The following is a 27,194-nucleotide window of genomic DNA, read 5'->3' on the forward strand; positions in this document are numbered from 1 at the left end:
ATTTATTGACATAGTTCATATCTTCATTGTGTTTTAAAATACCTTTATGGGGCACCTGGGTGGCTCAGTCAGTTAAATGTCTGCCTTTGGCTCAAGTCATGATCCCAGGGTCCTGGGATGGAGTTCCCCATTGGGCTCCCTGCTCAGCGGGAGGCCTGCTTCTTCCTCTCCCACTCCCCCTGCTTGTGTTCCCTCTCTCACTGTCTCTTTCTCTGTCAAATAAATAAATAAAATATTTTAAAAAATAAAATACCTTTATTTTTAAACTTTTTATAAAGATTTTTTATCTATTCATTTGAGAGAGAGACTGAGCGTGCACAAGCAGGGGGAGCAGCAGAGGGAGAGGGAGAAGCAGACTCCCCACTGAGCAGGGAGCCCGATGTGGGACTCAATCCCAGGACCCTGAGATCATGACCTGAGCCAAAGGCAGACGCTTAACCAACTGAGCCACCCAGGTGCCCCTAAAATATTTTTAATATATATAGATGTTATCAAAGTATTAGGGACTTATCTTTCTCTTTTTAATTTTGTTACTTTTTCATCGTGTGTTTTGTGCTATATTAGACGCATATAAATTTAGGATCATGATATCTGCTTTTTGGATTGACACTCTTATCATCATGAAATGTTGCTTTTTAAGATGAAAAATATTATTAGCCTGTGAGTCTCCTTTGCGTGTGTGTGTGTTGGGGAAAGGAGAACTTAGTGTTTATGTGGTATCCTCTTCCTCTCAACTGCTCTGTGTCATATATTGGAAATGGGTCGTAGTAGCAGAAGTTAGTTGTGTTTAGTGTACTCTGGATAATCCATGTCTTTTAACTGAAGCATTTAGTCCATTTACATTTAACATCATATTGATCTGTTACAGTTTAAATCTGCCGTCTTAGTGTTCATTTTATAATCCACCCATCTGGTTCCTTTCTTGCCTGCCTTTGGTACAATCAAGTATTATTATTCCATACCCCCCCTTATTAGCTTTGTTAGGTAATACTTAAAAAAAATTTTTTTTAATATTCTGGCTCCCTTAGAAATCACGAAACACATTCTTGGAATGTGCCTTAAATTAAATACTTGTGCTATTTCCCAGGTAAGACAAGACCCTTACAACACTTCAGTTATATTCAGACTCTATCAGTTTTTATGCTATTGTTGTGTGCAGATGTCACATATATTTTAAACCCCACAAATCATCATTAATATTGTTTTAGGGGCACCTGGGTGTGGCTTAGTCGGTTGAGCATCCGACTCTGGATTTTGGCTCAGGTTGTGATCTCAGGGTCGTAAGTTTGAGTCCCACGTCAGGCTCCACACTCGGGGGAGTTTGCTTGAGGAGTCTCTCTCTCCCTCTGCCCCCCCCATTCTCTCACTCCCTCTCTCTCTCTCAAAAATAAATCTTTTTTAAAAAATATTGTTTTAAGTGGTACCCATTCCAATTTACCCGTTCATTTAACCTTCTGATGGGCTTCATTTCTTCCTGCATGATCGTGCTTATGTCTGAGGTCATTTTTCTTCTGTCTGAAATACTTCCTTTAGAATTTCTGTTGGCATAGATTTGCCAACAATTAATTGGTTTTTGTTTGTGTGAAAATGTGTTTCTTTTGCATTCATTTTTGAGGGATATTTTCCACTGGGTGCACAAGTGTAGGCAGTCCCCATTGTTCTTTCAGCACTTTTGGTACATTGTTTTCTGGCCTTTGTTGTTTCTGTTGGAAAGTCACCTGTCGATCTTGTTGTTCCCCTGAAGGTAATGCTTCTCTCTCTCTCTCTCTCTCTCTTCTTTCTGGCTGCTTTTAAAATGGTCTTTGTTCTTCTATTTCAGCAGCTCTGTGAAAGAGTGGGAAGTATTGAATTATCCCAACTGAGGTTTGTAAAGCTTTTTGGATCTAGGGCATAATGCCTTTTGTCTTTTTGGAAAATGTCAGTCAGTATCTTTTCAACTACTGCCCTGTTCATTCTGCCTTCATCCCCCAGGACTCCATACCCACATCTTTTCACCAAATCCCATATGTCTCTTATGCTCTTTTCTGTATTTTTTTCCATCCTGGTTTTCTTTACCTTCTGTGCTTCAGTCTGGGTATTTTCTACCGATGTGTCTTCTTTTGTCTAATCTGCTTTTATTTTTTTTTTATTTTTTTTTATTTTTATTTTTTAAAGATTTTATTTATTTATTTGACAGAGATAGAGACAGCCAGCGAGAGAGGGAACACAAGCAGGGGGAGTGGGAGAGGAAGAAGCAGGCTCATAGCGGAAGAGCCTGATGTGGGGCTCGATCCCATAACGCCGGGATCACGCCCTGAGCCGAAGGCAGACGCTCAACCGCTGTGCCACCCAGGCGCCCCTTGTCTAATCTGCTTTTAAATCTTTCTCCTGAGTTATTGATTTCAGTTACTCTTTTCGGTTTTAAATTTCTGAAATCCTGGGATATTTAGTAGACTTCTCTCTTCTATAGGTCTAGTTCAGTGGTGAAATCCTCTCATCTTATCTTTTTACATACATTTGAATATCTGAATCACCTGAGTCTATTTCTGTTGACTATTCAAGATGCTTCTATTTCTTGGCCTGCCTGGTAATTTTTGACGGAATATCAGATACTGTATTTGAAAAACTGTAGGTACTCCGAATGATGTTATTTTCCTCACGAGAGGATTTAATTTTATTCTGGCAGGTGGAATGTGGACAGATTACCTTGATTCTGCTCAAGCTGGTCCATTTCCCATTTTCCTTAAATGTCTTTCTGTAATGTCAACCCAGAAGGTCTGGGAGTTTACCAAGACCCTAATCCCCAGCTCTTGTCTCCCCAGCACCATGAGTCAGCCAAAATCTCTACCTGGGCTGGCTTTTGTTTGTTTGTTTGTTTGTTTTTTTTCATTTAGCAGCTGCTTTCTGCTTGGCTTCTTGGCCTCTCGCTTGTGCACGGATCCAGCAGACCCCTGGTAGGGAAACCACATGCTGGGTTACAGGCTCACTTCTCCACAGCTTCCTTTTCTGAGGGGTCTTGAGAGATCCTCTCAGGCAGGGGTGACGTGGGCCTGGAGGGCAGTGCATCAGCCCCAAGGGGATTATTCTCCAGCCTTAAGATCTAATGGGATTTGTCTTGCTAAGCTGTGGGCTCACTTGGGACCCGTCACCTTTTCTTCTTTCCTGTGTCTCCCTTTTGGAATGGGAGGGGCCTGTCCCGACGCTGTATTTTGGAAGCATGTATCTTGTTTGGTTTCACTGGTTCACAGCTGGACTGGAATTTTGTCTCTGGTTGAATAGTACCTGGAGTCTCACCTATGCCTGATTTAGATAAGACTGTGGACGTCAGAGCTGATGCTGGAATGAGTTAAGACTTTGGGGGTTGTTGAGATGGAATGAGTGTATTTTGCATGCAAGAAGGACATGAATTTGGGGGGGTAGTTGCTGGGGCAGAGAGTTATGGACTGAATGTGTCCCCTCAGAACTCCTGTGCCGAAGCCCTAACCCCCAGTGGGACAGTATTTGGAAATGAGGCCTTGGGGAGGGGATAGTTGAGGTCAGAGGGCGGGGCCCTCCTGATGGGATCCGGGCCCTTACAAGAGAAGGGCTGGAGATCTGTGTCTGCCCTGGGAGCACGCAGTGAGAAGCCTGTCTTCAAGCCAGGAGGAGTCGTCGCCGGCGCCAGCCGTGCCGGCATTCTGATCTCAGGCCTCCAGCCTCCAGACGGTGAGAGCTCACTTTCAGTTGCTTGCGCCCCAGTCTGTGGTGCTGGCCCAGCGTCCCGGGCTCACTGAGAGCTCCTCAGGCTTGGGTGGTTTGGGCATCCTGAGCCCCGGTTTCTGTCACCAGATGGATGCCCCGAGCTGCATATAGGTCTTGCTTTCTGTTTGGACCCCAAGATCTCACAGCACAGCCTGAGGGCGCGGGGTGGGCCTGGTGACACCTCCCTCCCCTCTGGCATCGTCTGCCCTCCTCCTCCCGCGTCCGCCTGTGATGCCCAGGCACATTTTCATTGTTGTAGTTTCATTGCTGTTGTGGTTTGTTCTTGGAGACGGATTTAGATTCTAGCCCAACGGTTCCTGGTGCCAGCCCACGTCTGCCGGGCCCATCTTGCCAGTCCGAGCTGCTGCTTTGCTGGGCAGCAGGTGCCGGCGTGGCTCTGTGCTCTGTGCCTGGGCGCGGCCTCAGCGTGGGAGAGGCGCTGGTCCCGCTGCAGCCCGGTGGGCGCTGGGCAGCTCTGAGCACTTTCCATTTTAAGTGAATCCATGGAGGAAATCTTCCACACAGAGATGAGCTGTGTTCAGTATGAATTTATTTATAGTAGGTTACTTGGAAGTTGGTGTACATTTTTCCATAGAATCTTTGTGAAATATTGGTCAGCCATTTCATTAAAACTTGACTTGTACCATGAAAAATTAAGGTATTTGTGATAAAATGATTAGAAAGTTGAACTGTTGGGACGCCTGGGTGGCTCAGGCAGTAAAGGGTCTGCTTTCGGCTCAGGTCTGATCTTGGGGTTCTGGGATTGAGCCCCATGTTGTGCTCTCTGTTCGGTGGGGAGCCTGCTTCTCCCTCTGCCTCTGCCCGTCGCTCCCCCTGCTTGTGCTCTCTCTGTGTCAAATAAATAAATAAAATCTTAAAAAAAAAAAAAAGAAAATTGAACTGTGACAATCCCTTCCCCTTAAAACACCTCTTAGAATTGGTTTTCTTAATGGGTACTGACAGCATTTGGTGAGGAAGAGACAGCTCTGAGAGCCCCTGGCAGGGCTGTGACCCTCTCTTCCTGGGCAGGAAAGGGGTCCCGCCCCCACTGTGGTGCTCTGTGACGGCACCAGGCCCCGTCACCTGGCAGGCCTGTGTCCCTGTGTGCCGCATGCTGCCAGCCCCCCAGCCCCCCGCCGGCCTCCAAGTCCCAGCAGGCTTTCCTTACGGGAGCATCTCTCATTTAAAAAAAATCAGCAGCCCGATCCCCAGACACATGCCTGCGCACGCCCCTCACCTCACTAGGTTTCTCAGTGGGGGTGAATCAGAGATCGGTTTCCAAAGCAGGCGACCTGTGTTTGCACAGGCCCTCCCACAGGCCGTCAGCACCTGTCTGTCCTCCATGGGGCCTTTTCCTCCGGAGGGAGCGGCTTCCCCCTTCAAGGAGCACTTTGCATCCCCTTCCCTAACCACTGCCTGCCTCCTCCACCACGTGTTAGCCCCTCTCCCATCCGTGGCAGCCTGGCGTTCCCCACTCTGCTGTTGCCGCTTCGTGGAGCCCATGCCAAATGCCCACTCTGCCGAGGGGAGGAGGAGTTGGTGGGGAGCTCCTGAAGGGGCTGCTGAGCCTCGAGAACCGTGGCCTAGCCACCGGCACGTGGGCATCGTGGGAAGGGTGCGTGGCAGAACGGCCGCACGCTGGGCCCAGAGAAATGGGAGCTGAGTGCCGTCCCCCATTCCCCTCAGTGGAGAGGCTCACCGTTGTGTGGCCTGTACACAGTTTCAGCTTGAAAACCACAGTCTGCAGGCAGGTGCGGCCCTGTGATGTAGCCTGGAACGTGGGGCTGCCTTGGCGCTGCTGGGTGGCAGTGCGGGCGGGCGCCGTGGAGGACCGCTGTGGCTGCAGACGGGCAGCTCGCCCGAGTGAGGCCCCCACAGAACGTGTCCGGAGGAGGTGGTGTCCGGGTGGGTACAGCTGAGCCCGGCCCAGGCTCTCTCTGTCTGCCTACGGCTGTCCTCAGCTTGTGGATATGGCCCTGGGGCTGCCCCCATCGTGTCCACCGAGCCAGGAGTGACTGGGCCTGGGGTCCCTGCCCCCTGCCCCCTTGGGGAAAGGGGCGTCCCGGACTGGGAGGGAAGTCCCTCTCTGCAGCCTCGTGGGGCCATTTTGGTCATGGGACTGCCCTGGGCTGATGACATCACTAGGGGTCACTGCTGCGAGTGCTTTAGAGCAGATGAGGTCAGCACCCCACCCCCAGCAGTGTCAAGGTTTGGGGGGCGATGCCAGGACCACACGAGGAAGGGCAGGCGGGTGTCGGGGGCAGCCCCACACAGGTGGGAAGTGGCCTTGTTCCCATTTGCTCCCAGGGAGGAAAGCCGGGACTTAGAATGACAGGTGCCTCGTACACATGCTGGGCGATGAAGCCTTACCCCACAGCCCCGCCGTCTGCAGTGCCCACCCCGAGGGCTCTGACCACGTGGCTCATTCGCGCCCCCCCCCCCGCCCCATGGGGCGTCACTGCAAGGCTGTCCCCTCCAAGTCCCTGGTCCACCCGACTCATGCTTCTCTTCAGCACTGGCTATTTACATATTCATCGTGTTTCCCATCATTTGCCATCAGTTCCAAGAGGACAGACTTCTGTCCGTTTTCTGTTGTGTCCCCCGTGCCTGCCAAGGGTACTGACTATCCAGGGAGGAGCTGATGTGGGCAAGCAGGACGGGGCACTGGCACGGAGGTCAGTTGAACACCTTTGTTGTCTGCTGTGTACTTCCCTAGACTTGTGGTATCGCAGTGACAAAGGCTGTGTCCTGTGCGCTGAGGCCTTGTCAGGAGGCGGGGGCTCCTGCGGTGCAGGCAGAAACCAGGCTAGTGTGTCACGTCTGTGGGAGCAGGGGCCATGGCTGATGTGACCCGAGAAGGCCACCTGCCTCCCACGCCGCGTGGCTTCCTGCTGCGTGGTCCCCCGACCGTTCCCGGGCCCCCTTCTGTTACATGGCTCTTCTTCACTCACCTTTCAAACCCTAGTGCGCTGTAAATGACATTTTCAGCTGGGAAACGGGTGCTGGCCGGAAGCAGGCTTGTGACTGGGGATGTCTCTCCGTGGAAGAGGTCTGCGTCCTGGTCGCATCCTGCTCCTTGCTGGCCTGGGACGGGAGCCACGGCTGGGTCTCCTAAGTCATAGGGGCTGTGTGTTCGTCCACACTCTCCACTGTCCCTCGGGACCTCCCAGCCAGGGTGCCCACTAGGCTTCACAGCAGCACCAGAACCCTCCCCTGCGGCCAGGCTGCGGTCCCGCCTGAAACCCCAGACTGCTGGTTTTACAAGGTCACGTGGCAGCGTGTAGTAGGAGCCTGTGGGTGGAATGTGCCTTCGGCGAGAACAGGGAGTCCTGGGGGAGTGTGCTGTGAACCCAGACACCAGCAGGGTGCTGCGACGCCAAGCTTGGCCCTGCAGGGCCTGCGGCCACCACCTTTCTCCCCCGACACACACATCTCTGCACACAGCCCTGGATGACCGAATGACTGGGGCATCTTAGACATCCTAGCCCTGGGACTGTGTTCTTTGTCATTACTGTTTTGTGTTAGGTATTTGCCCAGAACGAGCCAGGGTACTGAGACCTGCTCAGAGAGACCGGCAGTGTCTGCCCCAGGGGCACAGAGTCCAGTCAGAGTCGTGGTCGGGGAGGAAGGTGGGCCTGCAGGTGGCGGCACCCACTCGCGCTGGTGTCCGCGGCACTCCACTTCCCCCGCGTTGGCCCGAGGCCACCTCACCAGCTCCTTGGCCCCGCTTGGGGCCAGGTCACTCAGCGGGACACCCCCTGGGGGGGCGGCATTTGGCTGTCCCTGTGCGGTGCTCCCCACGTGTGCCGCATCGTGGGAGCACTCCCTGTCCGGCTCGGAGAAGCTGCAGGGCCATCCTTGCGGCGAGCCATGGGGCTGTGCTGGTCACCCCTGGCCCTGGTCCGTTTCCCGTGAACAAGAGATGCTTTGCCCTCCGCGCTGCCCTGCCCCGGAAATTCGGCACAGCCCACGCTCGTCCCCGTATCTGCGGGATGTGGGGTTTTTCACACTGTCGCTCCACGCGAATTTCTTGTCAGAGCCCTCAAGACACTGCATTGCCATAGAAACTGAGCTCGTTAAAATTCCCTGCAGCCTCCTAATTATAGAATTTCAAAGACAAGCGAAGAGATTCTTCCAAGGGTTGGAGTTGAGGCTGAGAGGAGGGGGAGAGCAGCCCACGCGCACCGGGCGCCTCTGGGAGCTGGCTGGGCTTCTCCGTGATTCCCAGTCCAGAGCACAGGCACCCGGGAAGGGCCCTGGGCAGGCACACTCTGACCTCGCGGTGCGGCCTTGACCACACAGCCAAGACAGAACCTCAGACCTGCCGGGATGCCGACTCCCCATGGAGGCCTTTCCTGCCCGCCCGACGTTGGTGGGACCCCTTTCTTCGGGCATCGAGATCAGCGGGATTGAGGTGGACACACAGTGGGGGCGCAGGGCCAGCGTCGTTCCCAGAGTACCTGCCCGTCCTCACACACATGTTTTTTGAGGACATGTGCTCTTTTCTTCCTTTTTACACTCCGGCTGTCACTTCAGATCAGTAGGGGCTGTGACTTTCCAGGCAGAAACCCAGAATCTGCAAGCATGACAGTTGTCTGAGCCAGTGGCCCATGAGGCTGATGGCCCTGGCCTGCTAGGGCAGAGGATGGCTGGGCCCCCGCCGAGCTCAGGGGCTCGGGAAGGCGGCATGGGCACCATCCAACTATGTCCGACCCTGCACGTGGGGAACCTTCTAGTAAAGAGTCTGAGGTTTGAAAGTTTTGGGGGTTTTAGTGGCTACCATGGTGGGAATATGGGTTTTCCAGGAAAGGTGCTCAGTCGATTCAGAAGTTAAGGAGGTGAGGGGCGCCTGGGTGGCTCAGTCAGTTAAGCGTCTGCCTTTGGCTCAGGTCATGATCCCAGGGTCCTGGGATGGAGCCTGCGTTGTGCTCCCTGCTCCGCAGGAATCCTGCTTCTCCCTCTCCCTCTGCCCCTGATTGTGTTCCTTCTCTCTCTGAGAGAAACAGCAGGCAGACCCCAGGAGAGGGGCACTCGACACAGCGTCTGACCCGCACTGAGGTGAGGTCGTCAAACCAGGGACAGCTGGGAAACTGCCACCACCCAAAGGGGCCTGAGCCAACAGGGGTGAAGTACCATGTGGGGTTCTGGGGGGCATCTGGGTCAGAACGGGACATCAGAGAGAAGCTGAGCGTGTGCGTGAGTTAACGACAACGCGTGGCTATTGCCTCGTCAGTTGTAACAAACGTGCCTCACGCTTGTAGGATGTGAGCCGGAGAGGACGCCGGGCGTGCGCTCCGTGGGCTCCCGTGCTGTCTCTGCAGCTCTCCCCTAAGGCTGGGACTGTTCTGAACCTTGAACTGTATTGAAAAGGAAGTTGAGAGGGCTGCTGGCTGAAGCCCTGGTGTTCATCTCCGTCTTGATGCACGTCAGAGGGAAGTCAGGTGTTAACGGGAGGGGAAGCTGTGGGTGGGTTACGTGGGAGCTCTCTGTACTGTCTTTGAACTCTCTGTAAATCTGAAATAAATAAATTGCACGCGCGTGTGCGTGTGTATTTTTTGTAAGTGAAGGATGTCCTGCTGTCCCTTGTGGTTCTTTATAACTCACCTGACCGTGGCTTTCCGGGCAGTGGCCTGGGTGTGGATCGGACACCTTGCCAGGGTCTGCAATGCCAGGGGCTCTGAAAAAACACCTTCCTGTCTCTTCATTGGTTGGGGGTGCTGGTAAATACCCTCTTAGAGACCGTGTGTGAGTCGGGCTTCTCCAGAGAAACAGAACCCATAGGGCGTATATATAGAGAAAAAGAGCTCTGTTGTCAGGAACTGACCCATGCAATTAGGGAGGTGGGCAAACCCAAAATCTGCAAGATCAGCGGGCAGGCTGGAGACCTCAAGAAGAGCCTAAGCTTCAGTTCAAGTCTGAAGTCTGGCTGCTACAGAATTCCCTCCTGCTCAGGGGATGCCTGTCTTTTGTTCTAATCAGTCCTTCAACTGATTGGACGAGACCCACCTACGTCATGGAGGACAGTCTGCCTCATTCATATTCCACTGAGTTAAATGTCAGTCTCATCCAGAAACACCCTTGGGGCGCTGAGTGGCTCAGTTGGTTAAGTATCTGACTCTTGATCTCCTGAGGTCTTCACCTCAGGGTTGCGAGTTCAAGCCTTGCATTGGGCTCCATGCTGGCTGTGGAGACAACTTAAAAAACAAACACATAAAAGCAAAAAAACAAACACCCTCACAGAAACATCCAGAATAACATTTGGCTACATGTCTGGGTGCCGTGGCCTAGCCCAGCTGACACACAAAATGAACCACCCCATTGTGCCCCTTGCCCAGAGGCACCCAGACACATTTCCTGAAGCCATGCTCCGTCTCCAGTTAGAGGCAGCAGCAAGGTCATTCTGCCTCATGTGAAACTGCCAGTGGTCAGCAGTGGCTGGGGGACAGCCCCCCGGCAGGACCAGCAGCAGGGGACAGGGCCTTTCTTTGCCTACTTAGGGCTTTGTTTCTTTTTTTTAATTCGATATGCTTTATTTATTTATTTTTTAAAGATTTTATTTATTTATTTGACGGAGAGAGAGACAGCCAGCAAGAGAGGGAACACAAGCAGGGGGAGTGGGAGAGGAAGAAGCAGGCTCCTAGTGGAGAAGCCTGATGTGGGGCTTGATCCCAGAACGCGGGGATCACGCCCTGAGCTGAAGGCAGACGCTTAGTGACTGCGCCACCCAGGCGCCCCTGATATGCTTTATTTAAAATAAAATTCAGCGCGCGTTCCCAGCCCCCCTGGCCCCACCAAAAAAAAGTTTCAAATGAATCCTTAAAGAAAAAATGAGATGGAATTATTTGAAGATGAGTCGGAGGGAAATAATCTGAAATTAGTCTGTAGCCATACTGTTGTTGCTACCTCTGGCCCTCCCTCTGTTTTTACAGTTTTCAGTGTTCACTAAAGGTTTAGTGTGGGCTGAGGCACCGGGGGGGGGGCATGTCACCTGTATCCTACAGAGCTTTCGGGGTAACGGACACGTGCGGCCCTAGCAGCGGCTGGGATGGAGCTTCATGGGTATCCATCGGCCCAGGGGCTGGCCCCAGAGGCTGCACTGTCCTGAACTTGGCATTAGTCTTCCAGTTACTAGAACAACTTCTTCTCACGACTATGTGTCCTGGAACAGTTAGCCCCCCTCTGTGCTCTGGATCTGGGGGGCCACGTGCAGTTCTTGGTCTTGTCCCCTCAGTGAGTTTGCCTGCCAGCTGTGCTCCCCCTCACACCCTTGGCCTCTGCTAGGCCATCTTCGTGTTTCTTATTTCGGGCGACTTTAACCAAATTTGAAGGCTAACTAGTCGGGCATATTTGTAGATTTCCGTGTGGTACGTGCACGGGCACAAGAAAACCAGAGTGTTGGCCCTAGTGTGTCCCCAGCGGGTCCGCTCAGCTCCCTCTGTATCTCTGCGTCCCCCTGTCTGTGTCTGTCACTCAGTGCCTTCTCTCTGCAGGACAGCTGGGGGTTGTGAATACCACATGCAGGGAGGGTCAGGGGGCATGTGTGGGGACATGGGGACAGTCAGTCCTGTGCACATCAGCACGGACCCACCCCCACCCAGGCTTCCCTCAGATCAAGCCAGGTAGGCTGGAGGGGCTGGATATGGCAGGACACACTCTGTCATCTGGACAAAGGCCCTGGGCATCACCAGGGACTCCTTAGAGCCGAGGGGCCCATGGACTGAGGGTGGTCCTTGCGTCCCGTGGACCCCAGGCCTGAAGCCGAGGTGTGGACTTGCAGGTCGGGGAGCAGGGGGGTGAAGGCTGGTGCCACGTCCCGCCCGGCCCTGCTCTCATCTGGGTGTTGGCGGAGAGTCTATGGCAGGAAACCTTTGAGGGGTCCTGGGTGATGCGTGGGCCTCTGCCAAACCCCCAGCTGCCCACCGGCCATGGGGCTCCTGCCGCGGAGGAATCTGGACATCTTGTTTCCCACTCAGTCTTCCATTTAGAGGGAGAGAAGCAGGCTGTCCGGTGGCTGTGACCTGATTTCAGCACGGTCCCCCAGAGCTGCTAATTTGCTTGTTTTAAAAACATTTCATTAGTTTCTACATTGGTGTGCATTCGTGGCCCTTCCACGGCTCATGAACGTGGCTTTCACTGCGGGACTTTATAAAAGCACAAAGCTTCCCGTTGTATCCTGAGTATTTTGTTTGTACCAGCGTTTGCTTCAGAGTGTTTGGAAGGAGCAAAGTTACGAGCATTTTTAGGGAAGAGTGAAACCAACAGTTCTAATTAAACGTGTAACTGCAGCATTTTTGATGAGCGGTGTCCTTCTTACAAGTTTGGGGTACGGAATGCATTTTTGGAAAGCGGCGTGTTTGGTAACCCTCGACTCCGCGTGTCTGCCTCACCTCTGCCCCGAGATCTGTCAGGCGGGGGTAGGGGCGGGACGGGACACACCGGGGGGGAGTCCCTTGCGTCTAGGGGGGCAGGACGCCTGGCCACTTTTCGGGCAGACCATGGACTCCATGTGGCAGCTGCCGCCCCTACGTGGCTGGTGAGGCATGAGCTCATAGCCTGTGTGCACCGCACCCCAGTGTGGAAAAGGGGGCCTGGTTTCCGTGCCCGGAGGAAAGGAGGGTGGAAAGGAAAACAGGGAGGCGGGCTTGGAAGCACGTTGGCCTCCGATGACATTCCAGCCAGACCCTCACGGGGGCCGCCCTGCTGCTGTCCTCCCCGCCAGGTGGCCGTCCCCACGGGACCTCGTGTGGGGTGGGGTGGGGTGGGGCTGGCCGGCCGAGGGGTGTTTCCTTACCCCTCTGTCCTGTCTCCCCTAGAGTCCATCTACCGCCGCGGAGCCAGAAGATGGAGGAAGCTGTACCGTGCCAACGGCCATCTCTTCCAGGCCAAGCGCTTTAACAGGGTGAGTGCAGCTGCCTCGGCCCCCGGCTCCCGGGCTGTCACCGCCCAGCCTGCGCTCCGTGTACTCTGTCTTGGCTCAGACACTTACCCCTGCAGCCCTTCTCTGGGGCCCCATTCCCACGGGCAGCTCACACTCCTCACAGCTCTGTGCGTGCCGTCTTCCCACCGGGCGTGGTGCTCTGGGCACAGAGACCCTGAACACAGATTTGTTGTTTATTGTAACTAATGACTGGAGGAGGGTCAGCTAGGGGAGACCGAGGGGCACTGTCAGGGCCCAAGAAGGAATGGGGCGTGTCTGTCAGGGATGAGAAGAAATGGTGGATGGCAGGAGAACACGGGGTCCGAGGAATATCGGATGCCTTGGGGGAGGTCAGGCATCACCCAGCAAGGAGGTACGAGAGGACCCCGAGTGCCAAGTGCTCCTGGAGCGTGAGGACAGGGGTGAGGTGCATGGATTATGGACCTTTGTCCCATCTCTGGGCGGACCGCTGGGGTGTAGATGGGAGATGCTGCAGTGAGCTGGCCAGATAGGGTGGACCCTGGCATCTGATGGAGATGGAAACGTCCCAACCCCCAGGATGCGAGGCCCCTGCTGCCCCCACCCCGTGTTTATTTTGCCAGCCAGCTGTGTGGCCAGGTGGCTTCTCTTTCTGCACATCTGGGCGCTGGCTTGGTTCTGGACAGAGAGGGGTGTCAGCCAGATGGGACTGGCCACCCTTCGGGACATCAGACAGAAGGTTCTAGGAGCCCCGCCCCCCCATGTTGACTTTCAGTGAAACGCTGTTTCCTTCATTGCAGCTGACTCATTGGTCCAAGATGAAGCCCACCCACCCAGCAGTACAGACCAGGGCCTGGGCAGCACAGAGGGACCTGGCTTCTCCCACTCTGCAGATTTTAGGAGAAAAACTCATTTCTTGGATTGCAGGGTGCTGACCGTCACACTGTCCCCCTGCCTGCCCTTCCTGCTGCCCCGTCCCCAGAATCAGTGAGAAAAGCTTTTCCTCCCGACAGAGACACGGGGACTCAGAGGAGTACCCCCAGTGACCCATTCCCACCCTGTCACAGGTGTTTCAGTGTCCTAGAGCACCAAAAGTAGGTTCCCACAAACACGGGGAGGCTGAGGAGGGAGCTAGTCCAAAGGCCCTGGGGCCTCAGACTGCTCGGTTGTTCACAGAGTGAGGGGGCAGAGAGGCCCGCAGTGCACTGGCGACTTGGATTTCCCACCTGCTTGTCCTTGGTCCTAAGGTGTCCTGCCCAGACCCTGGAGGCTGGGTCTGCACCATTCACCGTGTTATCACAGGCTTGCGCAGTTCACCTCCACCTGTCACTCGAAAGGATGTTTTAAGAGCCACACATTTGGTTCTGCAGGAATGAGCAAGACTTACAGGGGAAAAGCCCACGAGATCGTTTCTCATGTTCTTCATCAGTGACCCAAGGGCAAAGAGTGAGTGGGTGGGTGTCAGTCACATGGCTGAGTCTCCCCACCTAGATCTTTATTTGCCCTTGACACAACTTTTCTTCTAGAACAGTGAGACAGAGTTCCACTGGTGAATCAAAGGGAGAGATTCAGCGAGTTTCTGGAGAAGAAATGAAGACCTCCCTCCTAGAAAGGAGACACCAGTGCCATGGTTGGGGTGGGGCATGAGGGGGAGGTCAGAGCCTGGCCCTGGGAACCCCAGGGCGTGAGGATTTCCTGTAAATGCTGGTCAGGGGTTTCTCCTAAGCTTTTTGGCCCAAGCAACTAGAACAGGGGTTAGCAAGCAATTCATGTCAAGGGCCAGAGTAAATATGTTAGACTTTGTGGGCTATCAGGTCCCTGTTGCAACTGCCAACCCCATTGTAACTAAAAGCAGCCACAGTGGGTAAACAAATGAGTAAGGCGGAGTTCCAATAGACCTTTATTGATAAAAAATAGGGCCGCACTTGGCCCACAGCTGTAGTTTGCCTGCCCCGGGGCTAGAAGATTGGAGTTACTACTTGCTGAATGGATCAAGGCCGGCATGAGACCCCCTCCCCACCCTGTATTAGCACGAAGCAGGATTCAGAACAGGCCGGAGGAGTGAGGGAGTGAGGCTGCCCCTCCCGCCCAAGGTAGAGCATAGCTCCTTACACCTTCTATGAATGGGCCAGGCTGCAGGGAGAGTCTGAAGCCTCGGCTGGACCTCCCACACACTTGCAGCCCAGATCCACAGCCTAACGGGCCAGCCCAGGAGGGCTCCCCAGGGCCAGTAGAGGTGCGGCTCTCAACAGCCCAGCCTCGGACCCCACAGATGGACCAGCAGGACGCCTGAGCTCACCGTCAGGAAGCACAAAGCACAGTGGAAACGGTATCTGAGCAAGAACCCCAGAAACCCGGACTAAAGGCTTCGACGGGAAAGAGTTCGGCGTGACCGAAAAGTGGAATGCATGATCAAAGATCAGAGCCAGGAGCCCAGTCAGCAGCGTGTAAGGAGGCCTACAAATATTTTCGCCCCATTAACTTATTCATTCAGGTGCATTTGAGAGTATCGAAGCTTGGGGTTTAGGTTTTATTTTATTTCTCAGCGCCACGTTCCCTGAAGTGTTAACAGTTCAAACACAGGTCTGAGCCAAAGAGCCTTCGGCAGCCTCTGGCGGCCTCTCGTGAGCGGCACGGACACAAGGGTTCCACGTCCCTCCCGTGTCCCTGGTGCGGAGCCCGGGGACAGCGCGCCGGAGTCGGTCAGCAGCTGGCCGCCTGGCCCCTGCTTATCGCTGGGAAGGAGTCTGTGGATTAGTAAAGACATGGAGTGGCTGACCAAAGCAGCACTGCAGATGGTCATGCGGCGGTGACCGTGGGAAAGCGAGGCACGTCTGCGTGTTATAGAAGGAGGGGAATTGTTCTTAAGGGCTTTACACGCGGTTTGTCGCAGCCAGACACACAGAGGAGAATGAGAACTGGTCCTCATACCTGAAGCTCTTCTCTGACTTCCGAAGTCAGGTGTTCAGCGGTTGCCCTACTCGGGCAGTGCTGGTACGAAACGAGGACGGCCACAGTCGGAGCTGTTGGCAGGTGCCCCTGCGGCTGGCCCCCTGCCCAGCCCTTGCCGCCATCCGCTGCACTTTGGCCCATTCCCTGATGGCCCCATGGTCTGCGTTTGGCTGCCCGACGGAGGGGTACTTTAGGCAACACGGAGGACTGGGAATAAATGCTTTTCTGTCCTGTTTTCAAAGTTAAAAGTAATGGGGTGTGTTGTGTGTTTACTTGACTTTAGCAAACGTGTTGGGCACCTGCGGTGTGCTGGGCGCTGCCCCAGGCACTGGCCGCAGAGCTGTGACCAGGACCTGAAGCTCTGTGTGTGGGGACCGGCCCCCTCGGGCCTGGGTTTCCCCGCTCGGCGCATCGCTGATGAAGAGTCGACTTCTCGGTGTCCGTGGCCGTGAGCGCCGGGCACATGGTCTGTCTACGCCACCACGCCCCACGCCCGCGCGCCAAGAGGATTCCATCAGCCGTCATAAATGAACTCCACTCAGTATACTTGTGGTCCTTTTTATTGTTCCGCGGGAGTAATGAGAGACTCTCTCAAAAGAATGAAATTTGTTAACTGCTGGAAAAAAGGTCACGGGAACCTGGTGCCACTCACGTGCTCCACCTGCCACGTGTGACCAGATTTCTGAACACAGTCATCATGCACTTTGTAACAGTCAAAAATTAGGAAAACATCACCAAACAAGCTGATGGTTACCGTTAATTTCAGATGTTTAGAACCTTGAAGAACAAAGATTCACCACTTAAAAACTTTAAAAATACCAAAAAACCCCACGATAATCACAGACTGCCCCAAGCAGTTCGAAGTTGTGATGCATCAGAAGGCCAGTCAGAGTCGCTGTCTCCATGGTCATCCAGAGTCAAATCTGGACATTCCCCACGCCTGTCTCAGCCTGGGTGTCTGCACACAGCCTGGCAGGAGCCGCGACCCCCTTCCAGCCCCTGCAAGCAGGGGTGGGTCCTTGCCCAAGGAGGGGTCTCATCACCCCTGCCAGAGCGGGGTCCCAGCCCCCTCCTTGGGTCTCTCGGTTCCCCCAGCCTTGGGATGGACCCCAGTGGGTGCTCCTGAGCTTAGGCGGAGCCTGGGGTCCTGATGTGACGAGGTGACTGGGCTGCCTCCTGTCCTAGCTCCCCGTCGTCTTGGAGGAAGTCAGGGAAGATGCCACATGCTCCAGTGCTGAGCTGGGTCCCTGGTGGAGCATGGCTTGATGGCTGCTGTTCTTGCCTGCAGAGAGCGTACTGTGGCCAGTGCAGCGAAAGGATATGGGGTCTCGCAAGGCAGGGCTACAGATGCATCAACTGCAAGCTGCTGGTCCATAAACGCTGCCACGTGCTCGTCCCGCTGACCTGCAAAAGGCATATGGTGAGTGTGGGCCAGGTGGGGCCTGGGGGCCCAGGGGCGGGGCAGCCTCAAGCTCATTGTCCACGCTGACCTTGGTAACCCTCGGGTTCCCTGTCCAAATAGGATCCTGCCACCAGTGAGACAAAAGGAGGGGTGCCTGTGGGTTGCAGAGCCATGACCCAGGCCAGCACCCTAGATGGGGCCCCTCTTCCCAAGCCCTGTGGGCCCCCAGCACTCTTGGGGCAGGGGGCCTCTGGTGGGGCCTGCAGGGCCCTCTGCCGCGCTGGGATGAAGGTACGGGAGCAAGGGGAGGCTCGTCTGTACCCCAGGCATGGAGCAGTTGTAGAGGAGCTGCAGAGGGGACGCCCCGTGCCGCTCTGAACGTCAGAGGATGCGCGCCCCCACCCCGTGGGCCCCTCACCACCAGCCTGTAGTTGTGGACATAAAGCACCCTGGCCCTTTGACGGGTTGTTCATTTCCCTCTTGAGTATCCCAGCTTGGCTGTGCTCGTGGACCGCTGCACTGAGCCTGAACTGGACGTTGAGTTCCTCCCGGCAGGCACATGTCTGGGAGGGCTGGCTCCTCTGATGTCTAACCCTGATATTGTTGAGCACTGGGAAGTGGGGTCCCTACATGGACTGGTGTGGGGGAATGCACACTGTCTTCCTAAAGTCCTTTCAGCCATGGCTGCCAAAAACCAAAAAGGTGCACATACCCTTTGACTCCATTGGTCCACGTTAGCCTAAGCAATAAGGCCAGCCTCAAAGATGTAATCAGTCAAGGGCTGAGGGAGGCCGACACCTGGAGCTTAGTGTTGGCCAATAGGGGGCTGCCTCAGCTGTGACATCAGCCCCCAGGACTCCGTGATGCGGCGGTGGGGGCGGGGGAGACCACCAAGCATTGTGTATAAATGCCCCATTTTTTAGAGCCCCCAGTGGAAAGGTCCCAGCCTGAGGTGCTGAGTGGTCTCCTGCTGCAGGATCACAGGAGATGTCCGTGTGGGTCTTCCTGTCTCCAGGGAAGTAAGGTTAGCAGGTGCATTTGTGGAATATGTGTCAGGACATGGGCTCCAGTGTGCACATCACAGGAGGTGGTGACAGAAAGTCACACAGTGTCTCCAGAAGCTACATTGTCACACCTGTCTGGTCACTTTGTAATGCCCATCTCTTTGCAGGATTCTGTCATGCCTTCCCAAGAACCTGCAGTAGATGACAAGGACGACGGCCTTCCTTCTGAGGACACCGATGGAAGTATGGGCTGCTTTCTTCCTGCTGGTGGAGCCCAGGCTCTCCACGCTGGAATTCCTGCGTGCCTCCCCTTTCTGACCACGAATCCTTTCTAGCTCCCATCTGCTCTCCAAGGGTCAATATTGGCAAGCATGCGCCCCTCACTGCGGGGCTGGGGATGGCTCTAGGGCCTTCCACCCCTGGGCNCTCCATGGTCATCCAGAGTCAAATCTGGACATTCCCCACGCCTGTCTCAGCCTGGGTGTCTGCACACAGCCTGGCAGGAGCCGCGACCCCCTTCCAGCCCCTGCAAGCAGGGGTGGGTCCTTGCCCAAGGAGGGGTCTCATCACCCCTGCCAGAGCGGGGTCCCAGCCCCCTCCTTGGGTCTCTCGGTTCCCCCAGCCTTGGGATGGACCCCAGTGGGTGCTCCTGAGCTTAGGCGGAGCCTGGGGTCCTGATGTGACGAGGTGACTGGGCTGCCTCCTGTCCTAGCTCCCCGTCGTCTTGGAGGAAGTCAGGGAAGATGCCACATGCTCCAGTGCTGAGCTGGGTCCCTGGTGGAGCATGGCTTGATGGCTGCTGTTCTTGCCTGCAGAGAGCGGTACTGTGGCCAGTGCAGCGAAAGGATATGGGGTCTCGCAAGGCAGGGCTACAGATGCATCAACTGCAAGCTGCTGGTCCATAAACGCTGCCACGTGCTCGTCCCGCTGACCTGCAAAAGGCATATGGTGAGTGTGGGCCAGGTGGGGCCTGGGGGCCCAGGGGCGGGGCAGCCTCAAGCTCATTGTCCACGCTGACCTTGGTAACCCTCGGGTTCCCTGTCCAAATAGGATCCTGCCACCAGTGAGACAAAAGGAGGGGTGCCTGTGGGTTGCAGAGCCATGACCCAGGCCAGCACCCTAGATGGGGCCCCTCTTCCCAAGCCCTGTGGGCCCCCAGCACTCTTGGGGCAGGGGGCCTCTGGTGGGGCCTGCAGGGCCCTCTGCCGCGCTGGGATGAAGGTACGGGAGCAAGGGGAGGCTCGTCTGTACCCCAGGCATGGAGCAGTTGTAGAGGAGCTGCAGAGGGGACGCCCCGTGCCGCTCTGAACGTCAGAGGATGCGCGCCCCCACCCCGTGGGCCCCTCACCACCAGCCTGTAGTTGTGGACATAAAGCACCCTGGCCCTTTGACGGGTTGTTCATTTCCCTCTTGAGTATCCCAGCTTGGCTGTGCTCGTGGACCGCTGCACTGAGCCTGAACTGGACGTTGAGTTCCTCCCGGCAGGCACATGTCTGGGAGGGCTGGCTCCTCTGATGTCTAACCCTGATATTGTTGAGCACTGGGAAGTGGGGTCCCTACATGGACTGGTGTGGGGGAATGCACACTGTCTTCCTAAAGTCCTTTCAGCCATGGCTGCCAAAAACCAAAAAGGTGCACATACCCTTTGACTCCATTGGTCCACGTTAGCCTAAGCAATAAGGCCAGCCTCAAAGATGTAATCAGTCAAGGGCTGAGGGAGGCCGACACCTGGAGCTTAGTGTTGGCCAATAGGGGGCTGCCTCAGCTGTGACATCAGCCCCCAGGACTCCGTGATGCGGCGGTGGGGGCGGGGGAGACCACCAAGCATTGTGTATAAATGCCCCATTTTTTAGAGCCCCCAGTGGAAAGGTCCCAGCCTGAGGTGCTGAGTGGTCTCCTGCTGCAGGATCACAGGAGATGTCCGTGTGGGTCTTCCTGTCTCCAGGGAAGTAAGGTTAGCAGGTGCATTTGTGGAATATGTGTCAGGACATGGGCTCCAGTGTGCACATCACAGGAGGTGGTGACAGAAAGTCACACAGTGTCTCCAGAAGCTACATTGTCACACCTGTCTGGTCACTTTGTAATGCCCATCTCTTTGCAGGATTCTGTCATGCCTTCCCAAGAACCTGCAGTAGATGACAAGGACGACGGCCTTCCTTCTGAGGACACCGATGGAAGTATGGGCTGCTTTCTTCCTGCTGGTGGAGCCCAGGCTCTCCACGCTGGAATTCCTGCGTGCCTCCCCTTTCTGACCACGAATCCTTTCTAGCTCCCATCTGCTCTCCAAGGGTCAATATTGGCAAGCATGCGCCCCTCACTGCGGGGCTGGGGATGGCTCTAGGGCCTTCCACCCCTGGGCGTGGATGGCAGGGTGGGGTGGCCTTCCCTGGGTACACATATCTCTGAGAGTGGCGTTTTTCCTCAGCACCAACTTCGGGAGTTCTAGAAGATACTGTGGCGGCTGCCACAGCCAGGCCCTCCCATAGGTGGGCTGCCGCATGGGCTGGTCTCCATGGAAAGGCCTGCTGTCAAGTTGGTTCTTGAGTTTCCGTGGGATTTTGTGGGGGTTTTTGGTGGGGGAGAGACTTTTTTTAATGCTCAGAAGCATTTGGAGGAAGATTTTGAATGCTAGCTGGACCGATAGCTCAGCTCTGAGCTCTCATAATCTGTGCACTGTTAAGAGCCCTAGCCCTCGCCTGGTACGTGTGAGTACCGCGCCCTGAGAGCCCTTGAAGGGTGAAATGAGACCACAGAGCATAAAGCTTTCAGCACACAAAGGAGATCCCTAATAAACAACAACCCACAATACCCACCTACCTCCCAGCCAGCCGGCCGGCCGGCCATTTATGTATCTGCCCACCCACCATCCGCTCATCCCTCCACCCAGCCATCCATCCCGCCATTCATCTTCCACCCACCTGCATACTCTAAGAACAACATCTGGAAGGCTAGACGCCAAAATCTTGTGAACAGTTACTTCTAGATGAATCGCTGAGGAAACATGTCACCGACGCAGGTTCCTACGCTCCACCCCCAGACGTGTAGAGCCAGGAGGTCTGGGTGGGACCGGGAAGCTGCATTTTCTTAGGCCTCTGTGGTTAGGTGTGGCTGCTCCATGATTTGCCCCGAATGTGGCCGGCCTGGCCTGGGCTGCGGGTGCCCGCAGAGGAGTGAGGGACTGTGGGAGCCCCTGTGTCTCTATCTGTGTTCCTGACAGTGTCCTGTTTCTTTTCTTTCTCTCTTCACTAGTTGCTTACATTTCTTCAACCCGGAAACATGACAACATTAAAGATGATTCTGAGGTGAGTGTATAAAATGGCTCATTAGTATTTCCAGTTTCTTTTTAGAAGTTCATTAGCTCATTTCTGGGACAGTTATGGAAATTTAAATATGAACTAGACAGGTTTGGGAATTGTTGCTCACGGCGCAGGCGTGGTCTGTGGCCATGTCAGGTGCTGCACGCTGAGGGGTTCAGGACGGAGGCCCGGGGAGTCTCCAGTGTTTAGCGCAAAAGGAATCTCCGAACCGTTAGGCAGACGAGAGCAGGCGGGGGCGGCAGACATGAGCCCGTGCCGAATCTCAGACGTGAGGGCGCGGTGTTCCTGTACTCCTCTCGCACCTGTGCAGACCTGGAGGGTGAGGTGTCATGGGCCTGGCGAGCCCAAGCGGCAGGCCTGCTCCGAGCCCGGGTCAGGGGACACTCTGACCTCAGAATCCTCTTTGGTCAAGTTGGTTAAGGACCACAGTCTTTTGTAGGGTGAACTGAGAGCGTTTGTATGAACACCTACCGCACGCCTGGCACATGGGAAGCTTTCCATGGCAGCGAGCGTCGGTGTGGCTCCTCCCACGTCAGTTCAGGCTGGCTTGGGCCCCCACGGTGGGCTGCAAGGAGCACACGGAGACCCCAGGCTCATGTGCTTCGAGAAAAGCTGGTAAGGCTAGTCCTGGGGAGTGGGGTCACTTTGTACTCTTGCACGGCTGCTGTCGTCTGTGGGGATCCACGTGGAGGAATCGCCCTGAACTAGTCTTGCCCTTTGTCCTGTTCGCACAAGTTTATGGCGGGTGGGCCAACGTCAGAGATAGATGGACAGATGCTCGCCACATTTGCTAGTAACTTGATTCCTCCCACTCCCGAGGTTCAAATGCTTGCATTTTCAGCAAGTATCTTCTGTCTCCTGTCACAGGACAAGTGTATGTCATGAAGCAACAGGATGTTGGCACCCAGGGGCATGGCCCACGTGGGGCACGGGGCCCTCTGGCTTTGGCGGGCGGGGGGGCAGGGTGTGCAGTGTGGTGAAGGTGGTCTGTTGAAGGCAGAGAGGAGAGGGTGTGCACCAGCCCAGGACTTGGCTCCGGAAATATGGGCTGCTGCCGTGTCACAGCTCGGTCTTATTTGGGGCATCTCCTCTCTGAGTCTCCCAGAGGCTCTTTGGGGTGCAGGTATGGCCTGTACCTGCTGTAGGTTCAGTCTCCCCAGCACCCTCTCTGCCCAGATGGTGGAGCAGGTCCAGGGCTGGCTGTTGAGCTGCAATTTTTGTCAAATTTTATTTGCATAAAACCCTTCCTCTATTTGTCTGTTGTACTTTTTCCACATCACTAAGCAATTCTCCGATTCTTGGGGGACACTGACACAGCGTCCCACAGTTTCACTCCATTCTGACCCCATCTACCTGGAGCTAGCATCAGACCCCACAGATGAAGGGCTCAGGCCCACAAGACTGTCCGCGTTCAGATACCACTTGTAGGCCAGGTAGACCCCTGTGCTTCCGACCAACCAGCTATAAATCAGGTTCCCATGACCCTTACCGTGCGCTCCATTAATCTGCTAAAGGGGCTCACAGAACTCAGGGAAATATTTTATTTACTAGATGACTAGCTTATGATAAAAGGCTCAGGAACAGCCCGATGGCAGATCTACATGAGGTCAGGGATGGGGGAAGGATACGGAGCCTCCGTGCCCTGTCCAGGCACACCTCCACGTGTCCACCAACCAGAAGCTTCATAACAGGGGCATGATTGATTAGGTCGTTGGCCATTGGAGAATGGGCTCAATCCCCAGCCTCTCTCTCATTCCTGGAGGTCAGAGGTCAGAGGTCAGAGGTCGGGGTGAGACTGAGTTCCAAGCCTCTAATCACCTGGTTGGTCCCCCTGGCAACCACCCCCCATCTTTAGGTGGCCTGGGGCTTCTCAAAAGTTGTCTCATTAACATAGCAAGAGATACCTTTTCTGCGCTTAGGGAATTCTGAGGGTTTTGGGAACTCCGCACCAGGAATAGGAGGAAGACCAAGCGTATCTGTTAGTATAAATCCCAGGATCACGATCTGCTCCTTCTGTCCCAGCAAGCCCTCTGCTGCCGTTTTTTGGTCTTGCCCAGATTTGGGCTGAGAGGTTCCGTTTGGCCTTGAGTGTGTGGCCAGCTCTGGGTGACGAGTGAGGCACGTGAGACTGTTTTCTTGAGTGAGGAAGGCACACCAGCTGGAGTTGGCAGCCTCTGGCCACGGAACTTCAGGACTGCACCTGACCTGGGCCACAGCTTCCCTAGAGTAACTGACATGTCCCCCGCGGACTTCCTGATTTTTCTACCTGGTCATTCTACGTCTGGGATGAGTCAGGAGCACTTAGGTACCTCTTGCCTTCACCACAAACACCCTTGCCAGAAATAATTCACGGGAAGAAAGCTTCTGTTCTTAATCGGATCGCCTTTCTTTCATTTTGTGTTTCCAGTAGCCCTTGCGCGGGGCTGTGGCCGGGCTTTGCGGACATCAGCGAGTTAAGCATTACAGCCCCCAGGAGGGCGCTGGTGGGAGTGCCGTCCTGGGAGGCTGGCCCCGGGCACCCACATGCTCACGCGGCAGCCATGGGCTGTGAGTGGGGGTCTGGGGGGTCCGTAGAGTCGGAGCCTGTGAGCAGAATTGCTCTCAGGGAGGAGTCTTTCCTTCCTCACTGTCTCTCTTGTCCTCAGGACCTCAAGCCGGTTATCGATGGGATGGATGGAATCAAAATATCTCAGGGGCTCGGACTGCAGGACTTCGACCTGATTAGGGTCATTGGACGCGGGAGCTATGCCAAGGTCCTCCTGGTCCGGCTGAAGAAGAACGATCAGATGTACGCCATGAAAGTGGTGAAGAAGGAGCTAGTCCACGATGACGAGGTGAGCACGGACCCTGGCTTGCGCTTCCTTTTGGGGCCCTCCTCCTGTCCTCCGGTGCTGCTTTCTCTCAGTGGAAGTAAAAGGCACGTAACAGAACTCGCCATTTTAACCGTTTTAAAGGATATGTTCGTGTGGTGTTTGGTACAGTCACGATGTGACACTTCATCACCTCTGTCTCGTGCCGGGACACTGTCATCCCCCCGCCGAAGGAAACCCTGTGTCCACGAGCACTCACCGCCACGCCCCACGGCCCACCCCCGGCACACTTGTCTGCCTTCTGTCTCTGGACTGAGCTTTCCTCGACATTTCCTGCACGTGGAATCATACGCCCTGTGGCCCTTTGTGTCCAGCTCCTTGCAGTGACATCGTGTTTCCGGGTTCATCCAGAGCAGCGCGTATCAGAACTTCACTGCTTTTTAGGCCATTTTATGAACAGATCCCATTCAGGTCGTCTGTTGATAGAGATTGGGGTTGCTCCCACCTTTTGGCGACTGTGTGGGTATTTGTTCACGTCCCTGTTTCTGGTTCTTGGGGGAGTATCCCTAGGAGTGGAATTGCTGGCTCGTAGGTTAGTCACGCCTCCCTGCTTGAGGAAGCACCGAACCGTACCCCGCAGGTGCACACTTTCACGTTCCCGCCAGCAGCACGCGAGGGCCCCAGTTCCGCACACCCTTTCCAGGACATGCCGTTTTCTGGTCTGCGATTATCGCGACCCTGGTGGGTGTGAAGTGGCACCTCGTTGTGGTTTGGCCCGCGTTTCCATAACGACCAGTAACACTGAGCGTCTCTGTGTACTTTTGGTCTTTTTCTCTCACAGTTGAATGCAGACTCTGTCTTTTAGAGGCAGAGGAAGGACTGACGCATGGGCAGCAATAATGCTGTTGCTGTTGGGCCCCTGTAGTACATGAAGTGACTTGGTGTCCATGGGCCCATCAGACCGTAGGAGGGCTCCCTGGCCCTGGCCCAGGCTCTTGGTTTGGAGGGAAGAGCTGGGGCTGAACTATGGCTTTTACCTGCCCTACCAGCAGGGTGCATTTGTGCAGTGCACAGACTGCCCAACTGGCCCCTGAGTGCTGAGCTCATTCCAGACCCCCTCACTGAAACTCTGGCCAGCTGGAAAGTTAGTGGAGTGTCTGAGGTCAAGTTTGTAGAACTGAAAAAAAGGCATTTAGGAGAGACTTACTGCTTTGGTTCATTCGTGGCATCTTCAAATTGTCCCCTGTGGGCCAAGATGTGGAGGTGGGACTTTTAGGTGATCTCTCTAGAAGCATGACTCTAGGAGTCAATGAGTGGGAGTCGTGTGTGTGTGTGTCCGTGTCTGCGTGTGTCACGTGCATGTCTGTGTGTCGTGTGTATTGGCGTGTGTGTGTGTGTGTCATGTGCTTCTCTGTGTGTGTGCATCTGTAAGAGACACTGTCGTCTTGTGGCCATGAGTCTGGGCCGTGGACATCGGGCTGTAGGGGCACTGCAGCAGGCTGGATGGTGGCCTGCGAAAAGATACATCCACATCCTAACCCCTGGAACCTGTGCATCTGAACTTACTTGGAAATGGGGTCCTTGCAGATGTAATTAAGTTAAGGATCGTGGGGAGATCATCCTGGATTATGTGGGTGGGCCATGAATCCAATGAGAGGTGTCCTTTTAGAGAAAGGCAGAGAAAGAGCTGAGACAGACAGAAAGAAGGAAGCAGAGACACAGGGAAGCCAGTGTGCAGAGGGAGGCACACAAGAGGCAGGTTGTGCCCCCTCAGGGCTTCAGAGAGGGTGTGACCCTGCTGGCACCCTGATTTCAGGCTCCTAGTCAGGACAGTGAGAGGACAGGTTTGGATGTTTTCAGGCCCCTAGTCTGCGGCACTTTGTTGAAACAGCCTCAGGAGCCAAGCAGGCAGGAAGGAGCAGCGGCATGCAAGCGGAGACCCTGGTGGCTTGACTCTGTGTGGGAGGGAAGGCTCAGCCACCCCCCAGGGTTTTCACCTGAGCACCTGGGTGACCAGGCCCCTTTGGAGCACAGATGGCCGAGGCTGGTTGGGATCTCTGTCGGAGGCCTTCTGTGTGGGGCACCCTGTGGGGCTACCAACCAGCCATTGCGTGCGCTCCAGGTCTAGAGCTCAGGGAGAGGTGGGGCTGGGAGTGCTCTGCACGGATGGCAGGCTCTGAAGCTGGGCCCTCCTACGGGTCTCCTGGGGAACAGAGGGGGCTCTGGGTTGAGCCCAAGGAGGACAAACCCCATGAGAGTTTGCTCATTTGTTTCCAAACACCTTCAGGGGCAGACAGCATGACTCTGGACACACCCCTTTCCCTCCTGCTTTCTCAACCCCTAGGAGGTGAGGTTTAACCTCATCCAGCTCTGCTTTCTGGGTTGGAACGGAATCACAAGTGACTTGACTTTGCAGCTTTCCCCAAATTCCAGCATGGATTGGGAGGGAGACAGTGGCAGGAGCTGGTGCTCCAGAGATGGGCACGGGACACTGGGGAGTCTGCTTAAGCATCCATCCTGTTTCCTCATGTCTTAAGTGGAGATGATACCAGCCTCCCAGGGCTGCCACGGGGAGCACATGAGGCACATGAGGCAGTGCATGGAGAGCCCGTAGCTCAGATGCCAACACACAGCTGATGGTGGTGATGATGATGATGGTGATGATGATGATGATGATGATGGTGGTGGTGATTGATAGTGGTGATGGTGATGATGATGGTGGTGATGATGGTGGTGATGATGGTGATGATGGTGATGATGATGGTGATGATGATGGTGGTGATGGTGGTGATGATGGTGGTGATGGTGGTGATGATGGTGGTGATGATGGTGGTGATGGTGGTGATGATGGTGGTGATGATGGTGGTGATGGTGGTGATGATGGTGGTGATGATGATGGTGGTGGTGATGATGGTGGTGGTGATGGTGGTGATGATGATGATGGTGGTGATGATGGTGATGATGATGGTGATGATGATGGTGATGATGATGGTGGTGGTGATGATGATAGTGGTGATGATGATGGTGGTGGTGATGGTGATGATGATGGTGGTGGTGATGGTGATGATGATGGTGACGATGATGGTGATGATG

General features: G+C 55.0%; 1 protein-coding gene across 3 annotated transcripts in view; it reads left to right on the forward strand.

Annotated features, from left to right (window-relative positions):
* Positions 1-27,194, forward strand: part of PRKCZ (protein kinase C zeta) — a 91,619-nt gene that overhangs the window by 43,349 nt on the left and 21,076 nt on the right. For 2 of the 3 annotated variants that reach the window (XM_034671046.1, XM_019805024.2), the window contains exons 2-6: positions 12,534-12,619; positions 16,857-16,988; positions 18,142-18,217; positions 21,224-21,276; positions 23,937-24,125. In XM_034671046.1, coding sequence (XP_034526937.1) covers positions 16,986-16,988; positions 18,142-18,217; positions 21,224-21,276; positions 23,937-24,125 — 321 coding nt within the window. In that variant the 5' untranslated portion in view covers positions 12,534-12,619; positions 16,857-16,985. Of the gene's footprint in view, positions 1-12,533; positions 12,620-16,856; positions 16,989-18,141; positions 18,218-18,801; positions 18,923-20,075; positions 20,152-21,223; positions 21,277-23,936; positions 24,126-27,194 lie in introns of those variants that run through there. The other variant, XM_034671045.1, reaches the window with a different exon arrangement.

The sequence above is a fragment of the Ailuropoda melanoleuca genome, chromosome 11 (genome assembly GCF_002007445.2).
Source record: "Ailuropoda melanoleuca isolate Jingjing chromosome 11, ASM200744v2, whole genome shotgun sequence".
NCBI lineage: Eukaryota > Metazoa > Chordata > Mammalia > Carnivora > Ursidae > Ailuropoda > Ailuropoda melanoleuca.